Source organism: Mirounga angustirostris, unplaced genomic scaffold, assembly GCF_029215605.1.
Source record: "Mirounga angustirostris isolate CCGP_5_RB_7025 unplaced genomic scaffold, mMirAng1.0.hap1 SCAF_4, whole genome shotgun sequence".
Lineage (NCBI taxonomy): Eukaryota > Metazoa > Chordata > Mammalia > Carnivora > Phocidae > Mirounga > Mirounga angustirostris.
The window spans coordinates 119,243,134-119,263,308 of record NW_026991712.1 but is presented as its reverse complement, the minus strand read 5'-3'; the positions used below and the strand labels follow the sequence as shown (position 1 = coordinate 119,263,308).

Below are 20,175 nucleotides of genomic sequence, written 5' to 3'. Positions count from 1 at the left end.
AATTTGAAGGATCCTTAGCGATTATTTAAGCTATAAATTCCATTTACTAGTCATCAGCTTGGTATGTGTGTGTAAGACACCATTAGATTAACTCGTTAAGTCTTTCAAGCAATATTTATTGAATACTAAGTACAATTGGCACAGTTGAATAAGACGTATTCCTCTATTTTCTAACAGTGCTTGGGAAATATGAAGATGAATAAATTAGTTCTGGCTTTTGTTTTTTTTTTTAAGATTTTATTTACTTATTTGAGAGAGAGAATGAGAGAGAGAGCACATGAGGGGGGGAGGGTCAGAGGGAGAAGCAGACTCCCTGCCAAGCAGGGAGCCCGATGAGGGACTCAATCCCGGGACTCCAGGATCATGACCTGAGCCGAAGGTAGTCACTCAACCAACTGAGCCACCCAGGCACCCTAGTTCTGGCTTTTGGATACTAGCAGCTTATAAATCTAGTTGGAGAGGGGAAACACAAACACATAGACATAACACAAGACAACACATAGTGAGCACAGCATAAATAACATAGACAGTGAGTGCTAAATTCCTCATTTCCAACTGAAGTACTCAGGGAAAGCTTCATGAGTTCAGAATTCAGAATTTAAAATGGGCCTTCAAGTATGCCTAGTATTTCCACTTAGTTAGAGAGGTAGAGAAGGCATTTCAGAGAAAGATAATGGCATGAGTAAAAACAAACATACAAACAAAAAACTGCTGGAAAAGTAGAAGATGGTTGCAAAAATAAGCCTAGCATGGGGATGAAGTGCAGATTTTGATAGAAATCCAGGTACCACCATTCTCTTTACGTGTAAAATTTGAAAAATAAAAACTCACCTCACACAGTTGTGAGGATTAAATGAGATTTCAGTTAAAGTACCTAGCAGTATAGTGTGGCATATGCGCTTTGGAGTTATACACACCTAGGGTTTATTTCTTGCTCTCCGCTAATTAGCTACATGACCTTGAGCAAGTTATTTAACCTCTCCGTGCCTTCACTTTCCTACCTATAAAATGAAACTTCTTTACAAAGCTGTTATAATTAAATAAAATAATGTATGTAATACAGGGTAACTGCTATATAATAAGGCCCCAATGACTAATTGTAGGAATTATTGTTGATTTTATTATTATTATTAACAGATCAGTTTGGCCATACTTCAGGGTTAACAGCCACTGAAAGCCCAAACTAGAAAGGCAGGTGGGGCCTGACTGTTTTAAGTGCTAAACAAAGAGCTGGTAAGTTTAGATTGTGTCTCAGAGATAGTAGTGAGTCACTGAAAGTTTCCAGAAAAAATTATTAAAGTTAAATGAGTTTCTTGATAATATTGATCTCTTTGCTTATAGAGAATGAGCCATATATTTCTAACTGTTTGCCTCTCATTTTTCAAATACTCAAGCACTATTTGTCTAAAAATAAAATGTGAAAAAGTAGAGTCCCTGGAAATGGTAAGAGATGTTAAATCACGGGCTTCATGGTACACACGAACAGGAAACCAAGCTACTTAAAATCATTAATGATATGTATGTAAAGTGGCTGCTCTTTATAACAGGGTTGGGAAATTCTTCTGTAAAGGGCTAGGTAACAAATGTTTTAGATTTTGTGAGCCATAGTCTGTCACATTTATTTAACTCTGTCATCATAGTGTGACAACAACCATAGATAATAAGTAAACGAATGAGTGTGGCTATGTTCCAATAACATTTATTTACAAAAACAAGTGGTGGGCTGGATTTGGTCTGTGGACTGTAGTTTGCTGACACCTGCTTTATACCACAGTATTTTAAAATTATAGACTTTTCAACATTTGTTATTTAATTTTAGTAAGAAAAATGAGCTATTATTCAAATATTGATTTTTAGGGCCAGTCAATCTGCAATTCTGCCCATATGTAGTATCAAGTATAGGGACTGACAAGATGAAATACAACGGACTTGCCTCTATAACCTGTATTCCATACATAATGAGATGCCGAATTACAGTAGTGAAAATATAAGAAATCAATCTATTTATTTATGTGCTCTTTCTATCCATGCAGGGGTAATATAAATAGTTCATATGAGCAATAAAAATTAAATTTATGTATTAACATCTGTTTTGCATATAAAAATCCATGGATGACCAGTGGGTGTGACAGAAGTTGACAAGATATGATATAAGCAAATGATTGATTCTGAAAAATCGGGCACATTAAAACTTACTACCCTTCTGGATCTTCAGTTTGCAGTTAAAGTCTTAAATCCATTGTTTTAATTTTATGGCCTTATCAATTGTATGTTAGTTATACTGAACAATTCTAAAAGTGCCATCCCTTACCTTGCAGTCATCTGAAAGCACTTTAGGTTCAAGTAGAGTGTTTTCTTCAAAAATCTGGCCATTCCATCCCTTGAAGCCAATAGGCAATCCTGAGCCATTTGACTGAGCACTTGTCCACGCTGGCGTGTTTAGACAGTGAATGGTGATAATATGGGTGGCTTCTGAGCTCAGTAAGTGAAGGAAGTTCATCTGGACTTTTCCAACTCCAAACTCCAACTAATGTCATAGAAATAATATACAGGTTATAAGGTGGCAATTGAGAAACTTATAATTTGGGGGAATCTGGGGAAAGTCCTTGAAATGCAGCCTTGAGAAAGCCCCTTTCCTTGGCATTTAAGTGCCAGTCAACAGTATGCTGATAAATGCTTAACCACTGGCTCTTGCAAGGGTGGAGTGGGGGCGGTAATCCCTGATTTATAGCATTTTCCAATTTCCATGGTATAAACACTCCTACTGTGACTGGCTTCAGGCAATCATGGTAGTATCACTGAACACGGAGCTGGAAAGGGGTGTTAGCAATAGGGTCTCCTGAATCTGTATGAGCTGGCTTCAGCATGCCATTAGGCTACTAGACATGACCAAAAAATGTTATATAAATTATATATAATTTATATACTTTCCCTTGAAGATCTTTTTTTGAGTTTCCAAAGATAAGTTACAAGTTGCAATAATACCTGTTGAGTAGTTTTAACTATGAGAGCCTTTAAAGACAAGGATAGAATCTTATTCTTTGTGTCGCCAGGCCCTAATGCAGTTCCAGTCATAGAGTGGAGTCATCAATAAATGTTTATTGAAATGAATGAATGCATGAACAAGTATTAATAATAAAGTCAACAATACAGAGCAAAATTGGAGCAAGGAGTTCTGACTGCAGATTTCCCAGGCTTGGACAAGGAAGTAGATTTTTCTATAGCTTTTGACATTATTATTATTTTATTATTATTCAAGCAGGCATATTGTCATAACATAAGTGAACAAAAGTGGTTTCTACAAGGAATTTATATTAATTTCCAAACATAAAATTAGAATTTTATTTGTAATGTTTAGTCCATCATAAAGAGGCAGCAGCTAAAATGTGCAGTTAGTCTCTGTAGCTGTTATGAGGTATCAGAGAAGGAAAAAAAAAAGACAACAACCAAAAAAATTAAAGAAAAAGAGAAGAAAGGCAAAAAAGAAGATCAATGAGGATGAAAACATGGAAGGATCATCATAAGGAACATTAGAGTTTAAGTAGTTCAGGTTCCTTTATTTTATAGCTGAGAATCACAAACTTGTAAACTATTTAATCTTTCTGAGCCTTAGTGTCTTTGTTGGTAAAGTGGAGTATGACACTGACATGGCAGGATTGTTGTAAGGACTTAAGGTGCCAAATGTCACTTACCTACCACAGTGCCTGGCACAGAGTAGGCTCTTTTGTGGCTCAGAGTATCATTTGCCAGGTTAGTAGAGGGACAGAGACTAGAACTCAGGTCCCTGATTCCAAGTCTACCATTCTTTCCACTACCTGCCCTCTCTTTCTCAGGCTGAGTTTATAGATAGGAGAGATGGGAGAGTTGATTCAGCAAGGAAGGAATTACAGTGCAGCAACTTCACTGTTCCTATCTCCTTTGTACACGCTTCCCGGTCCCCATCTGCCTTCTGTGATAATCCAAATAAAATTCCTGGGCCAGATCCAGGGGCATGAGGATGATCATGCAGATATTTTGGAATTAGGACTATCATGCTGATCTTCATCAGAGGAACACAGATTCCCTAGGAATGGAAGAATCTTTCCTGCCTCTGCTTTGAGAGTAATAATGGTGAATGCCCACTGCGATGAACTGGTGAAACACCCTTAATGAAGAGGGATATTTTAGAAAAGGGCAGTGAAACAATAAGCAGCTACAGAGACTAACAGACTGCACATTTTAGCCGCTGCCTCTTTATGATGGACTAAACATACAAAGGGCAGGTGTATCAGTTATTTGTCAATGAGAAATAAGTCCTTGGTAATAATACCAAACTGGTTTAACCACAAAAAGAAAGAAATGCAGTTTTGATTTCTTCAATATATGTTATAGGTAGAACTAAGCTCTAGGTTTTACAAATGCTTGTTATAATCCCAGTATCATACCAAACTAACTTCATTCGTTTTATTATATTTGAAAGAAGTTTTAAAAAATATTCAATGGATGTTTAAGGGAGGTTCTTTGTGCTAAATCATCAAAAATAGCAAACTTTGTGGCAAAATTCCTCTTTTAATGATGTCATTTTCAGAAAACCTTTAGGTAACTGATTACTAATTATAAACATTGCAGCTGTTCGGGGACTTTCTAATGTATTTATATGCATAAGAAAATATGTTTCACTTTTTTTTTTTTTTTTGAGAGAGAGAGCTCACATGGTGTTGGGGGGGCGGGGTGGGGAGGGAGGCCAGGGAGGGGCAGAGGAAGAGGGAGAGAAAGAATCCCAAGCAGACTTCCTGCTGAGATCACGACCTGAGCCAAAACCAAGAGTCAGCCGCTCAACTGACTGAGCCACCCAGGTGTGCATCCCCAACATTTCTAAAAGGAAATTAAAAAGCATAATCAGTAGAATAAGCCATGACATGCCAATCATAAAATACACAATAAAAAAATATCAAGATTCTACTAGAATTGTTTTTTAAAAACAAAAAATTCTTTCTTATATATGGTAGAGAATGATACCTTGCTTCCATTCATAAAAATCATAATTATTTAGGGGCGCCTGGGTGGCTCAGATGGTTAAGCATCTGCCTTCGGCTCAGGTCATGATCCCAGGGTCCTGGGATGGAGCCCCGCATCAGGCTCCCAGCTCTGCGGGAAGCCTGCCTCTCCCCCTCCCTCTGCCACTCCCCTTGCTTGTGTTCCCTCTCTCGCTGTGTCTCTCTCTGTCAAATAAATAAATAAAATCTTTAAAAAAATCATAATTATTTAAAGTGACAGAATTTAAAAAATCATGTTCACTGATACTGGGCAAGTACCTGCATATATTCTACAATTCAATACATACCTTTGTTACAGAAACAGGAGATACACATGTCTGACCACCAGCACTGAAATTACAGAAAACCTCAATGGCATCTGAAGGGCATCCGAGATTTGGATCAATCCAGTATTTTCCTATTCATTGTAAAACATAAAAATACTTAAACTCCATACTAAAACATATTTGAACCATCATTGCAAATTATCATACTTTAAAAATATATTTTTATAGTCTTAACTATAAAAAAACTTAGATTATAAAGATATTTACATTTAGTCAATGAATGAAAGCTGCGAGTATTATGTAAAATTGATACCCAAAATACTGGGTTTTTCATATAACTATCAATTTAAGGGCATTTTATAATTTTGACAAAAAATGATAGAATGGCTGAATTTACTGCTTCTTTCCACAGATGAGCTCATCAGCTTAAAGGGAACTGTCTAAAATTACATAGTTAATAGAAAAGTTGCAGTTGATGTGGTGTACTTGTATACATCTGTTCTTTGTCATTACAGAGTTTAAAAATGAATATATATATATTAAACAGAAACAACTTCAATCTGCCTGAGGTAAAATATTATCTTTATGATAATTAGAATAAAAATAATAAAATATCCTTTGTTTTCATAGAAAGAAAATGTACAATTAAATGGTTATCACTTTTGTGCTTTCTTCATCAGATTTTTGAGAAAAACTGAAATCCCTACAGCCAGTGTAAGCCTGCCAACCTTTGTCTTCACTGAATGTCCAGCAGAATCAAATGGAGTCTTAAAGTCAGCTTATAGGAAATACTCAGGCTGAAAAAGTACTGATCTAGTATCTTAATTCCAGAGTAACAGGCTCAGAATATTGAAGTAGCACCTTATTCTAACAGCAAAGACTAAGAATTTTTGAATGAGATAGCCCTGCTTTTTTTGCATTAAAAAGGCAAGACAGGCAAATGGTATTTGGCAAATGTCATTTCTACCGTAGGTAGAAGAAATCCTTGTCCGTTCCATCCTTACCCTATTGCAAAGATTCCTCTACCTCATGCTGGACTTCCTCTCTGGTCCATTATTTTAGACTTCCAAAACATCCTCAACTCTACTTTCCTCTACTATTCTACTAATCCTTCAAAATGAATACTTGCTGAACTGGTGGATCCAAGAGTAGGGACTGTCCTCTATTGCAGTGTTTTCAAATTTGGTGGCATTAGAACCATCTGTTAAAACTCAGATAGCTGGGCCTCATCCCCAGAGTTGCTGACTCATTAAGTCAGGGCTTGAGAATCTGTATTTCAACAGAATCTCTTTCTGGTCCAGGGACATTTGAAGAACCACTGATCTATTGTAATATGGAAGAAAGCGGCAAAAGAAATCCTATCCTCTGGTCCCTTTTTGTCCCCTTCCCTTAGAATTTTGGACGTTTTGTCAAATTTATAGAAATGAGTGTAGGACTTTTTACCAGGATCTAATGCAGGCTTTCAATTTTGTCTAATGGGGTAAAAACATTATCTTCACTACTATCTCTTCTCTTCCAAGAAACAGTTTCCTTCTATTATGTGAGCTAATAAATTCCTTATAAAAAGTTTTCCATCAAGCAAACTCTTGTTGTTATATAGGGTAGGATTCTTTGAATTCAAGCATTATGTTGTATAATGGTGACTTGGTAGGGACTTCGTAATTTTTTTCAGGATATGTTGAGCTATTAATGAAGCACTATACCATAATATATCTTTTTTAGGCCTAAATGTTCTAACCCAAAACTGGCTCTCCCCTGAGGGCAGTGTTTCCCTTTCAGCCCTTTCAAGTTCTGCCACAGCCTCTATTAGGGTTGTGCCGGGAGTAGGGAAGGTATCTTTCTTGCTCTTCATTGCCACCTCCATTCTCCCTATTTTTTCCCTAAAACAACTCCATGGTAAAATTACTGTCATTACATTACGTCATCCATTACCCCTTCCCATTGCAGTCATCCACTTTCTTGGAAGATTTTAGCATTAGATGGCTATCACTTTCAGAAAATCTATTTATGACCCAAGTCTTGATGATTGTAAATTCACATGGATAGCACTTCCAACACCCTGGCCTCTCAGTTCCTTGAACTCTTCTGCCAGTGTTCTCTATCCTTCCACTGCTCCCCCCTACTGCCCCATTCACTTTAACCATTAACTTCCTAGGCCATATTCTAGCCTTTGTTATTACCTACAACTAGAATTCTGTCATAATTTCACCTCTTCTCTTTTAAGCTCATTCACTCTGGTGTCCTAACTCTAATATAAATTCTTCCATTCCATCAGGACCTAATATCCATTGATACTACCACTTTTTTCATCATTTCTCATCATATGTGAATCATATGTTCAATTCTCTTCCTACCCAAGTAAACCCCTAGTCCTTTACTATAATTACTTCCTTGGAGACTTCCTTAACATCCCTGCCCTGCCTCACTTCAGTGTACTTGTCTTATAAAGTCCCAGTCTTATAGAAATCCAGTTTTGTGCCTAATCTGTGCCTGAACTCACACAGCTAAATATGGCTAAAGAAAAATACAACCATGCAGGGGCGCCTGGGTGACTCAGATGGTTAAGCATCTGCCTTCGTCTTGGGTCATGATCCCAGGGTCGTGGGATCGAGCCCCACATCGGGCTCCCTGCTCAGTGGGGAGCCTGCTTCTCCCTCTCCCTCTGCCTCTCCCCCGTTCATGCTCTCTCTCTCTATCTCTCTCTGTATCTCTGTGTCTCAAATGAATAAATAAAATCTTAAAGATTTTTATTTATTTATTCATGAGAGACAGAGAGAGAGAGAGAGGCAGAGGGAGAAGCAGGCTCCCAAGGAGCAGAGAGCCCGATGCGGGACTCGATCCCAGAACCCTGGGATCATGACCTGAGCCGAAGGCAGACACTTAACCATCTGAGCCACCCAGGTGCCCGAATAAATAAAATCTTAAAAAAAAAAAGAAAAAGAAAAATACAACCATGCTGACTTGACTCACTTTAAATTCAAATGTTTGTAAGGCTGCCAGATAACGACACTATGTTTCCCTTGTTAGTTCCCTCTGTCACTCACCTAGCTCACTAGTTGAAACCTTTTCTTCTTCCCTCAACTTTATTATACCTATTCCTTCATCCTTATTCTTGACTGATAAACTTTCAATTTCACTAAGACAACCAAAGCAATCTGAAAGGAACTTCTCTAACCTCCCACTGCTACAACTATTTACCTATCTGTATTTGTGCACATATATTCTGTCTTCCTTGTTACTCTTGTGAATAAACTGTGTTCCTATATAAGGCTTACCTTGTCTATTATACCTTCAGTTTCAAATTCTTCCTCTCTTATTTTTCTTTCGGGTCTAATTCTGTTTGCTATTTCTGCCAGCTCTCATTCGTGGTGTTTTATCAACCAGTACTCCTTATTACCATTGATTATGTGCTGGGCACTCTATTTGAGAAATGATTTGTGGAAATAATTTGAGCCCTAGGATGATATATTTTATAGAAGACTTTAGTTTCTGTCAGAATGGGGTGGGGGTATGAGCAATCTGGAACCATCTTAGTCCAAGTTCAAAGCTTAAGATTCTGAGCTATCTTTATGATGTGAAGCTAGGTTACAATCTGTATGAATGTCTCTTTTCTTCCAGTTTATGTTTGCTCTTAGAATGCAGCTCTTTGAAAGCCTAAATCCCCACACTTGGTGGACCACAGATTCTAACTTTTGACTCCTAGCCCCATGAAGCCACCAAAAGCAGTACTTAGTTTGTGAACACACCCAGGGCAAAAGCAGCTCTAAGTGTGTTCTGTTCATCTCTCTGCAGTCTTCTTCAAAATGTTGGCTTGAAATGTCCTCACTATTTTGTTAGCTATTTGATGCTTTTAACTTAAAAAACATTTTTAAAAAAAATTTAGCCAGGCAATTTGAATTACCTGCTTCATTATTGAAAATGGATACTCTCTGGCTCTACAATTTTCTCTTAAAATTGGATAAAGTTTTAACCACTACCATTCCTCTAAACTGCTCCTGTGAAGGTCATCACAGAACCTCATGCTGCTAAATCCAGTAGCCTCTCTGTCTTAACTTTACCCGACTGGGACCCAGTTGATCCCTTCCTCTTCAGGCAAACATTTTCTTCACTCCACATGCATCTAGTTTTCCTCCTATCAGGTATAGCTTCTTCTTAGTTTTCTTTGCTGGTTCCTTCTCATTTCACTGATCTCCAAACATTGAAGAGCCCTAAGGCATAGTGTTTAGACCTCTTCGCTTTTCTTTCTCCACCTACTCTTTAGGGAGTCTTAAGCAGTCATAGGGCATTGGATGCTATTTATATGCAAGTAAATTCATAATTTTTACCCCTAGCCAGGACCCCTCTTTTTAACAGCCACCTTCCTCCTGGACATTCTTACTGATCCTTAACAGACATCTCAAATGAAACGTATCTAAAACTGAACTCCTGATCTTCTCCCTAAAACTTGCTTCTCCATCTCTATTACAGCAACCCCACACTTCCATCTGTTAGTCAAAAACTTTGTTAGAGTCATCCTCTATCCTTCTAATTCTCTCTTAACCCACATTCAATTATCATCACAAACTGCTGGCTCTACTTTAAAGCATAGCCAAAGACTCGATCATTTCTTATCACTTCCTCTGCCACCAACCCTAGGTCAACCCATCATCATCTCTTACCTGGGTTTTTTCAATGGCTTTTCAGTGGCTTCTTTTACACTTGTCTTCATTATATTTGCAATACATTAGCCAGAGTAATATTTTAAAAATCTAAGTCAAATCATATCATTTCTTTGCTGAAATACTTTTAATGGCTTCCCACCTTATTCAGAATAAAAGCTGGAGTCTTGAGAGTAGTCTATGAGATCCTATATAATCTGTTTTTTTGATATCTTTCTGACTTCATTTCCTACCACTTTCCTCTTACGCACTCTCTTTTAGTCACACTGGCCTTCTTGCTAATCCTAGAACACACTGAGGACGCTCATTCCCAGGGTCTTTGCAGGTGTTCTTTCTGCCTGGAAAGCGCTTTCCCTAGATTTCCTGTAGCTTGTACCCTTCGCTCCTTCTGATATTTCCCAAATGCCATGTTCTCAGACATGCCTTATCTAACTACTATATTTAAAACTAACCCCACTCCACTTTCTATCATATCCCCCTTCCCTGCCGTTTTGTGTTTCCCTATAGCATTTACTGTCTCCTAGGGATGAAAATACTTTTGGGCATTAAAACCTTTCTGATACTTTGCAATCCATACCACTTAGCTATTTTTTCCTACAAGGAAGGCAGACCTTGAATTAGATTTTAGTCATTTGTATGCCTTAAATGTCTTTTTTCCTTTCAATTCTATAGAATTGCAGTTTTATGCCTTTAAATATGGGAAAGAATCACTTAGAATTACTATAGGCAGTTGTAACTATAAATACCAGTTTAGTTTTTGTGGTAATCTAGGTCAAGAAATATCTATAGAAGTTAAGCATTTTATCAGTATAAATAAAATGAATATTTTCATTGCGCTTCTATTGGAAGTATGTGTTTTTGGACAAAAATGGGTGTGTGTGTGTGTTATGTGGCATATATGTATATAAGTTAAATAAAATATGCACTGCTATTCACCCTACAGAAGGACATAACATGATTTTTTTTTTTCAAATCAGCATATGTGTCACTGTGTTGGAAATAGAATTTTTAGTAAAAAATGGTAACTACTAATATTGATTGTACAGCTGACCACAGACCCAATAAAAATTAAAGTTAAATGATGTATTGCAGCAGACAGGGTTCCCCTACTTATCATTAGATGATATAACTGTTCTACTTGCTTTAAAACTTTTCCTTGATGCTTCTACTCTAAATTCATTTTTGCACCTCTGGGTAATGGATTTGGGGTATCCCTGTAGGGACAAAAAATGCCAAGAATTAAATGATGCATTTAATTTCCATTTTGTGTAAAAACCATAATGTTAGGAGGCATGGTGGTAGGGGCTCTATTATATGTTTTTTCATGTTGCCACCTCTGGCGGACCTGACAGGTACTCCTGTTAGCCCAAAGGTCAGTCCTTTCTATTTTAATTTTTAACATGAATGTGATATGTTCCAGGCACAAAGTGTAAGCAAGTGATATAGTTAGGGTGGAATAGGAGAAATTGGGGATCAATAAGGCTTTGCAGAAGACATTTTTAATGCGAACTCTCAGAAAAGGATACTCTGACTTCAGAGTTATGTCTCCCTCTAAGAGTATTTGTTTTTTTGAAAACACTAAAATGCCTTTTACAAGGGTTTTATCAAAATCATTATGATTTGAAATGAATACACTGTAAATCTCAAACACACTGAAATGATGAAATTGGACATCAGAGTTTGAAAAAACCAAGAACTTACCATCTGATACTTTGTGTTCACAGTTAAGCAAATCTTTACAGATTCGGGCTGGGTTATCTCGTGTGCCAAGAGGATTCCTGATGCTGTGCAGTAAATTGCTAAGGTAGTTCAGGGTTTTGAATATCTCTGCACTGTAGTCAATTAAAGCCACTTCGGTATTCTGGTAGCTCTGCCAAGTCATCATAGGAATCATATTAGCAAAAAAGCATAGAGTAGCCATTGTCAGTATGTAATCCTCATGATCAACATGGACCAAGGCAGAAGAAAAATGTATTCTTGTTGTATGCAATGAGTTGGGAGTGGGGTGTAAAAAACAGTTTATATTTAAATATAGGCTTATGTGTAAGTTTTATTAACCTTGATCCTAAATAGGAGATTAAATTCACTCTAAAGGCCTAGTTTTCAAGCTAACATGAAACTTAACAATTATTATGGCTACTGTAGTATAATGTTTTAAAGAAAATCATACATTGAATAGAGTTTAAATAAGAAAAATGAGTAACAATGATAGATCCCATTTTAAGAAATGGCTAGGCTTCATTTAACTTCATTTTCTTCTACAGTATCTAATTCCTTATTAAAAAGATTCCTTAAACATATTACATTTTTGTTTTAAATGTTTTCCTTAAAAAACATTCCATGCATATATTTGTTTATTAAAAAATGCTTACTTTGTCCTTAAAAATAGTTTCATTATGTTCAATCTAAGTACAACCTTTGAGATAAAGCCACATTTCGGACTCTGAAAAAACTTCCTGTTTAATTTGTATATTGAGAGTGCCAATGTAAATAAAGCCAGATATATCACCTCCATCTGTAGGGCAGTATGTGATTCAATCAAGGCTTGAATAGCAGCATTGATATCCATTTGTTTCTGTGTAAAACAAAACCATTTGAGATTAGCACTAACATCAACACTGAGGACTCTAAAGTAAAGGCTGTAAATTCTGAAAGCAGTGCTATTAAAGTATACCAGACTTATTACCTGAAGAGGGTTTGTAACTCTTATGGTTAGACAGATCTTGCAAATTTTGCCTGGATATCTGAAAGGACAATATGCTGCCTTCATCCAAGTCTCAAAAGTCTCCTAATTAAAACAGGACCAAAGTCTAGAGCCCTCAAATGAAAAACTATTTGTCACTGCTACATAAAAACACATGCAAAAGTTACTCAAATGGAAGAAGAATGAAGTATGACCCCCTCAGTTAATAAATTGTAAGGTGAAGAATAAATAACTGTAGTAATTTATAACAGTTACATTCTTGGAAGGAAAATATAATAAAATACTACTGTTCTGAGGTAGTCACCACATTCGTCTAATCTGATACTTTTGCGGTCTTAAAAACAATTTCTGAAGTTGGAAAATGCACCATTTGTCCCAAAAGAAATAATACAGCATGAATCCAATCTCCTCCTGTATTTAATAAAAGATATTTTTAGAGAAGGGCTCAGCATAACCATTAGTAAAAGTCTTTTTGTATTTTATCTTTTAAAAAAGCTTGGATACTAAGAAGTATGAGTGGGGAGAAAGTTCTGTGAAATAGCATCTGTATCAACAAATCAAGCAATCTAATTTCTTTCAGAATGATTGTGCTGCTAAGATATCTTTTTACTTGGAGGGCCATACAATAAAAACGGTTTTCAACAGATCTCTCATAACTCATGGCTAGTAATTTGAAAAACTATTTAAAATGATGGGACAATCAATAAAATGCACTCTCCCTTGCCTCAACATGTGGTTTTCATATTGGAAAATAATTGAATCATTCTGTATATATATAGACTGCCAAATACTGTGATACATATTGAGGACAAAACAGTACGCTAAAAAGAAAACTTCCCTTGTGAAGCTGAAGTTTAAGGGAGAGAAAGGCACTAACCAAATCTTAAAACTACGTACTTACAAATTGTGATATGTGCTAATGAAAGAAAAAAATGTGCTTGGACCCATAAAAAGATTAGGGGGTTTCAGTGAAATCTGGAGGAGAAGAGCTTTGGAAGGAGTAGGTCAGGGGAAGTTTTTTTGAAACAATGACATTTGATTTGAGATCTGAAGACTAAATAAGAATTTGGCTGGGGGTGGGGGTGGGGGTGGTGGGATTTCCAGACAGAGTAATAGCCTTGCACAAAAGCTATCAGATAGAGAAGCGTGGTCTATTTACAAAGCAGGAAGGATCAGCCTTTCTGGTTCTATGCAGAATAATTCTGACCATCATTCCTGTGTGGATGAACAGATTTTGTGCATGGGTCCCATAAAAATATTGACACTAAACATGGGCAACTGAATTAAGTACTAAATAGTAGCCACCTTTATATTTTCCAGTTGGTTTGTGAGTAGGGCTTTGATCTTAGAAAATCTAGTATAAGCAGTTCCCAGACTCTTCAGCTCAAGACTTTTTGCACTTTTAAGTATTATAAGGGCCTTAAAGAACTTTTATTCATGTGAGTTACAGCTTTTGACATTTACCACAGTGGAAATTAAAACACAAATTTTAAGATTATTTGTGTTAACTGCCTTAAAATAACCCATATGTTAATACAAATATTTTAATGAAAAATAACTGTATTTTCCAAAACAGAAAAGTGTGATAAGAATGGCACTGTTTTACATGTTTGTACATATCTTTAATGTCTGGATAGAAGATAGATAGATTATCATATTTCTTTCAGTATTCAATCTGTTATGATACGTTATTTTAGTTGAAATATATGAAGAAAATCTGGCCTTATAGAGATATATAGTTGGAAATAGGATACTTTTATTTTTTGAAAAGATTTTATTTTTTTATTTGAGAGAGAGCGTGCCCTGGCAAATAGAGGGAGGGGCAGAGGAGGAGGGAGAGGGACTAGCAGATACCACCCTGAGCATGGAGCCCACGGTGGGCACATCCCACCACCCTGAGAGGAAATAGGATTATTTTAGTAACCTTTTCAGATAATTGTGGATATTCTTTGATACAACAGCAAAACTTGACACATGATAGTTTAAGGGTTAGTTGAAATGTGAAATCTGAAATCAAGTCTATGAACTTTTTGTGCTTTTTATATTAAAATCTATTGCTCTATCTTAAACTGTGAAAGATTCATGTATCCATGATTTTGATACCATCGTGCATTGCTTATTTAGAAAATACTGATTTATGCAATTAGGCAGATCTTCCAAATACTGACACATTTCATTATTAATATCACACAATTACTTTTGTTAACATCATCACCAATCTCACCAGAAAAATATAAGTACAGGGAAGCTATCAAGCACAGTGGTAAATGCAAATTTTCCTGAATTTTTATTTTTGCTTGGCATCAACTTCTGTCAGTTTTCTTGAAATGGCAGGCTCACTTAATTCATGTTTAAGGAAATATCTGCCAAATACTCATGTCTGTATAACACTGTTAGTCTGTTAAGTAAATATGGTGTTCTATGAAAAGAGCAGCTAGTTCAGTTTGAGGCAAACATTATACTTCAGTATGTAGCAGAAACGTTCTTCTATATGTTATTCTATTTCATCACAGAGATTATTAAAAAGCTATATACTCAAGACTGGAGTATTTAGGAGACAGAAAAAACTGGAGTAATGACCTCCCAGAACTGTCTCTCTTATAAAAGCAATGAGAAAACTGGAAAAAATGTCAGAATGAAGATTTTCCAGGACTACGGAAATTAACAAAATGCTTGCAGCAATGTGGGGAGCATTTATTTAAGAAAAATAGCTGAATCTCGTTAAGGGCAGTGAGCTTCATGTAACTTTAATTTGCCCCATTCCCATGTCTTCCTTCCTTTCTTTCTTTTTTCCCCCATGTCCTCCTTTTCAGTTCTGTAGTAGCTAAAAAATAACACCACATAATTACAGTAAAAACAAGAAGCCTAAAAGCCATGGGGGCGGGGGGTGGGGCACGCAGAATGGTGTTGGAGTTGCTTCCAAGAGTCATTTCCAGTGAATTATCATTTTCTGACCTGTTTGGTGGTTCCCTGGAAGACACTACTAGCAAAGCTGTTTTTATTTTACCTGACTCATAGCTCATCCAATGCAAAACACCTTTTCTCTTGGAGCATTTTTCAAAAACATTTAGAGGGAATTGTTTAACTCTGTGGCTGTCTGGAGCATTGGAAAACAGTTGGGGCAAACAATAAGTTAACAAAAAGCTTACAAGAAAAAGGTAGGGAATGAGATGTCCACAAAGGCTCTGAAAATCTTTGACATATTTCTGGAAATCTAAAAGTCCATGTGCATATGTAAGGTTGTGCACATTCTTAGAAAATATCTGAGATGACCCTAAGTTCTCTCCTCTGGCTTTCAGTCTCTGTGAAATCAGGAAGTTAAAGCTAAGGTGTAGTTTTCAGTTGCCTGGCTAAAACAATGAAGGGGTGCCCCAACATACACAGAGACATTTGGTAAAAACTGGGAGATTTACTGGTTCTTCCATTTAAGGAAATCTCTTTCCAATTGTTAGATGGCCACTAAACTAATTGAGTAGACTTTAGTGGTCACACTTGTCAAAGAACACAGACTTTATAATATTCAGAAAAGTCACTAAACAAACAACAAGAAATAGCAACAAAAATAAACCCAGGGGCCGGGGGGAGCAATTTTATTTCTAGAAATGCCACATTACATTATTTACAATGTACAGTTTTCAACAAAACAACAACAAAAGACATGCAAATAAACATTAAAGTATGGCCCATAAGCAAACAAAAATGCAATCAATCGATAGACACTGCTCCTGAGGGAGCCCAGATGTTGTACTATGTAGACAAAGATATTTATTAGCTATTTTAGATATGTTCAGAAAACTAAAGGAAACCATGTCTATCGAACTAAAGGAAAATATGAAAAAGATATCTTATAAATAAAGAATATCAATTGCAAAAAAATAGAAATTATGGAAAAGAACCAAATAGAAATTCTGCAGTTGGAAGGTACAAAAAAATGAAATGAAAATTTACTAGAGAGGCTCAACAGTAGATTTCAGTAACACAAGAATCAATGAACCTGAAGACAGGTTTATTGAGATTTTCCAGTCAGTAGAGTATACAGATAAAAGAGTGAAAAAAATGAACAGAGGCTCTGAAACTTATGGAACACCAACAAGAATAATAACATATGCATAATGGGAGTCTCAGAAAGGGAGAAGAGAGAAAAAGGGGCAGAAAGAATATTTCAAGAAATAATGGCTGTAAGACAGTGATGAAAGAAATTAAACAAGAAAACACAAACAAAAGGAAAGATATTCCATGCTTGGATTAAAAGAATTAATATTGTTAAAATGTCCATACTACCCAAAGCAATCTACAGAGTCATGCAATCCCTTAACAAAATTCCAATGGCACTTTTCACAGAAATAGAACAAACAATTCTAAAATTTTTATGGAATCACAAAAGACCTTGAATAGCCAAAGCAATCTTGAGAAAGAAGAACAAAGCTGGAGATATCATGCTCCCTAATTTCAAACTATATTAAAATATATAGTAATCAAAACAGCATGATATTGGTATTAAAGCTGACACATAGACCAATGGAACAGAATAGAGAACTCAGAAATAAATCCATGCTTATATGGCCAATTAATTTACAAGAAGGGAGCCAAAAATATACAATGGGGAAGGGGCAGTCTCTTCAATAAATGGTATTGGGAAAACAGGACAGCCACATGCGATAGGATGAAACTGGACCACTAACTTACCCATACACAAACATTAACTCAAAATGGATAAAGACTTGAAATAAACACAGGTGGTAAGCTCCTCGATATCAGTTTTGGTGATAATTTTTTTTTTGGATTTGACAACGAAAGCAAAGGTAACAAAAAATATAAACAAGTGAGACCACATAAAACTAAAAAGCTTCTGCACAGCAAAAGAAACAATCAGCAAAATGAAAAGGCAACCTACTGAATGGGAGAAAATATTTGCAAATCATATAATCTGGTAAGGGGTTAATATCCAAAATATATAGAGAATTCATACAACTCAATAGCAAAAAAACCCAAAACAATCCAATTAAAAATTGGGCAGAAGATCTGAATTGACATTTTTTCGAAAGAAGACATACAAGTGGCCAACAGGTTTATGAAAAGGTGCTTAACATCACTAATCATCAGGGAGGTGCAAATCAAAACCACAATGAGCTATCACTTCACAACTGTTAGAATGGCTATTATCAAAAGATAAGAAATAACAAGTGTTGGAGAGGATGTGGAGAAAGGGAAGCTCTTGTACAGTGTTGTTGGAAATGTAAATTGGTAGAGCCACTGTGAAAAACAATATGGAGATTCCTCAAAAAAATAATAGAATTACCAAATGATCCAGCTAGTCTAATTCTGGGTATTTATCTGAAGAATACAAAAATGCTAATTTGAAAACATATATGATTTCCTATGTTCACTGCAGCATTATTTACAATAGACAAGAAATGGAAATAACCTAAACCACCTGAAACTAATACAATGTTATATGTTAATTATACCTCAATTATAAAAAAAGGAAGAGCTGAACATTTGATGAGAAACACTAACCTACAAATCCAAGAAGCTCAGCAAACTCCCCAGACACATCATAATCAAACTGTTGAAAGCTAAAGAAAAACAGAAAATTTTGAGAGCAGAAAGAGAGAAGACTCATTAGACCCAGGAGATCCTCAATGAGGTTAACAGATAAATTTTCATAAAAAATCATAAAGGCAAGAAGGCAGTGGAATGACACATTCAGAGTGTTGAAAGAAAAAGACTGTCAACCAAGAATTCTATATCCAACAAAACTATCCTTTGAAAATGAAGGAAAAATTAAAACATTCCTAGATAAACAAAAACTAAGAGAATTTATCACTAGCAAACCTTCCCTAGAAAGATAATAGAGGCAGTCCTTTAAATTGAAATTAAAGGCTACGAGGAAGAAACTTGAAAACCAAATGAAGAAATAAAGAGTCCTCAACTCTATGGTCAACTAATCTTTGACAAATCAGGAAAAAATATCCAATGGAAAAAAGACAGTCTCTTCAATAAGTGGTGCTGGGAAAATTGGACAGTTACATATAGAAAAATGAAACTGTATACACATTCCCTTACACTATACACAAGATAAACTCAAAATGGATGAAAGTCCTCAATGTGGGACAGGAATCCATCAAAATCCTAGAGGAGAACATAGGCAGTTACCTCTTCGACATTGGCTACAGTAATTTCTTTCAAGACATATCTCCAAAGGCAAGGGAAACAAAAGCAAAAATGAACTCTTGACTTCATCAAGATAAAAAGCTTCTGCACAGCAAAGGAAACAGTCAACAAAACTAAGAGGCAGCCCACAGAATGGGAGAAGATATTTGCAAATGACATTACAGATAAAGGGCTGATATCCAAGATCTATAAAGAACTTCTCAAACTCAACACTCAAAAAGCTAATAACCCAGTCAAAAAATGGGCAGAACACATGAACAAACACTTTTCAAAAGAAGACATACAAATGGCTAACAGACACATGAAAAAATGCTCAACATCACTAGCCATCAGGGAAATACAAATCAAAACCACAATGAGATACCACCTTACACCAGTTAGAATGGTAAGAATTAACAAAACAGGAAACAACAAATGTTGGCAAGGATGTGGAGAAAGGGGAACCCTCTTACACTGCTGGTGGGAATGAAAGCTAGTACAGCCACTCTGGATAACAGTATGGAGGTTCCTCAAGATGTTAAGAATAGAGCTACCCTACAATCCAGCAATTGCACTACTAGGTATTTACCCCCAAATACAGATGTAGTGAAAAGAAGGGGCATGTGCACCCCAGTGTTCATAGGAGCAATGTCCACAATAGCCAAACCGTGGAAGGAGCTGAGATGCCCTTCAACAGATGAATGGATAAAGAAGATGTGGTACATATACACAATAGATTATTCAGCTATCAGAAACGATGCATACCTACCATTTGCATAGACATGGATGGAACTGGAGGGGATTATGTTAAGTGAAGTAAGTCAAGCAGAAAGACAATTATCATATGGTTTCACTCATATGTGGAACATAAGCAATAACACGAGGACCATAAGGGAAGGGAGGGAAATCCAAAGGGGGAGAAATCAGAGAGGGAGATGAACCATGAGAGACTATGGACCCCGAGAAACAATCTGGGGGTTTCAGAGGGGAGGCAATTGGGGGGTAACAGGGTAATGGGTATTGAGGAGGGCACTTGCTGTGATGAACACTGCGTGTTATACTTAACTAATGAATCACTGAACACTACATCAAAAATTAATTATGTACTATACAGTGGTTAACTGAACATAAAAAAAAAAAAAGGATAGTTGAAGTCCAAAAAAAAAAAAAAGAGTACTGCTAAACATAGCTATACAGGTAAATAAAAAAGAGAATATAGATTCTAAATAGTCAAAATAATCCTGAAAAAGAAGAAAAGAGTTGAAGGCCTCACACTTCAATTTCAAAACTTACTACAAAGCTACAGTAATCAAAACAGTGGTACTATCATAAAGATAGACATAGACCAATTGACTAGA

At 36.2% G+C, this 20,175-nt stretch overlaps 1 protein-coding gene across 1 annotated transcript in view; it reads right to left on the bottom strand.

Moving 5' to 3' along the window:
- The window catches only part of COL24A1 (collagen type XXIV alpha 1 chain), a 391,649-nt gene that overhangs the window by 2,838 nt on the left and 368,636 nt on the right, over positions 1-20,175 (bottom strand). The window contains exons 56-59 of the mRNA XM_064588890.1: positions 12,470-12,535; positions 11,662-11,830; positions 5,324-5,433; positions 2,312-2,527 (exon numbers count right to left, since the gene is read on the bottom strand). Of these exons, the coding sequence (XP_064444960.1) occupies positions 2,312-2,527; positions 5,324-5,433; positions 11,662-11,830; positions 12,470-12,535 (561 nt within the window). The remainder of the gene's footprint in view (positions 1-2,311; positions 2,528-5,323; positions 5,434-11,661; positions 11,831-12,469; positions 12,536-20,175) is intronic.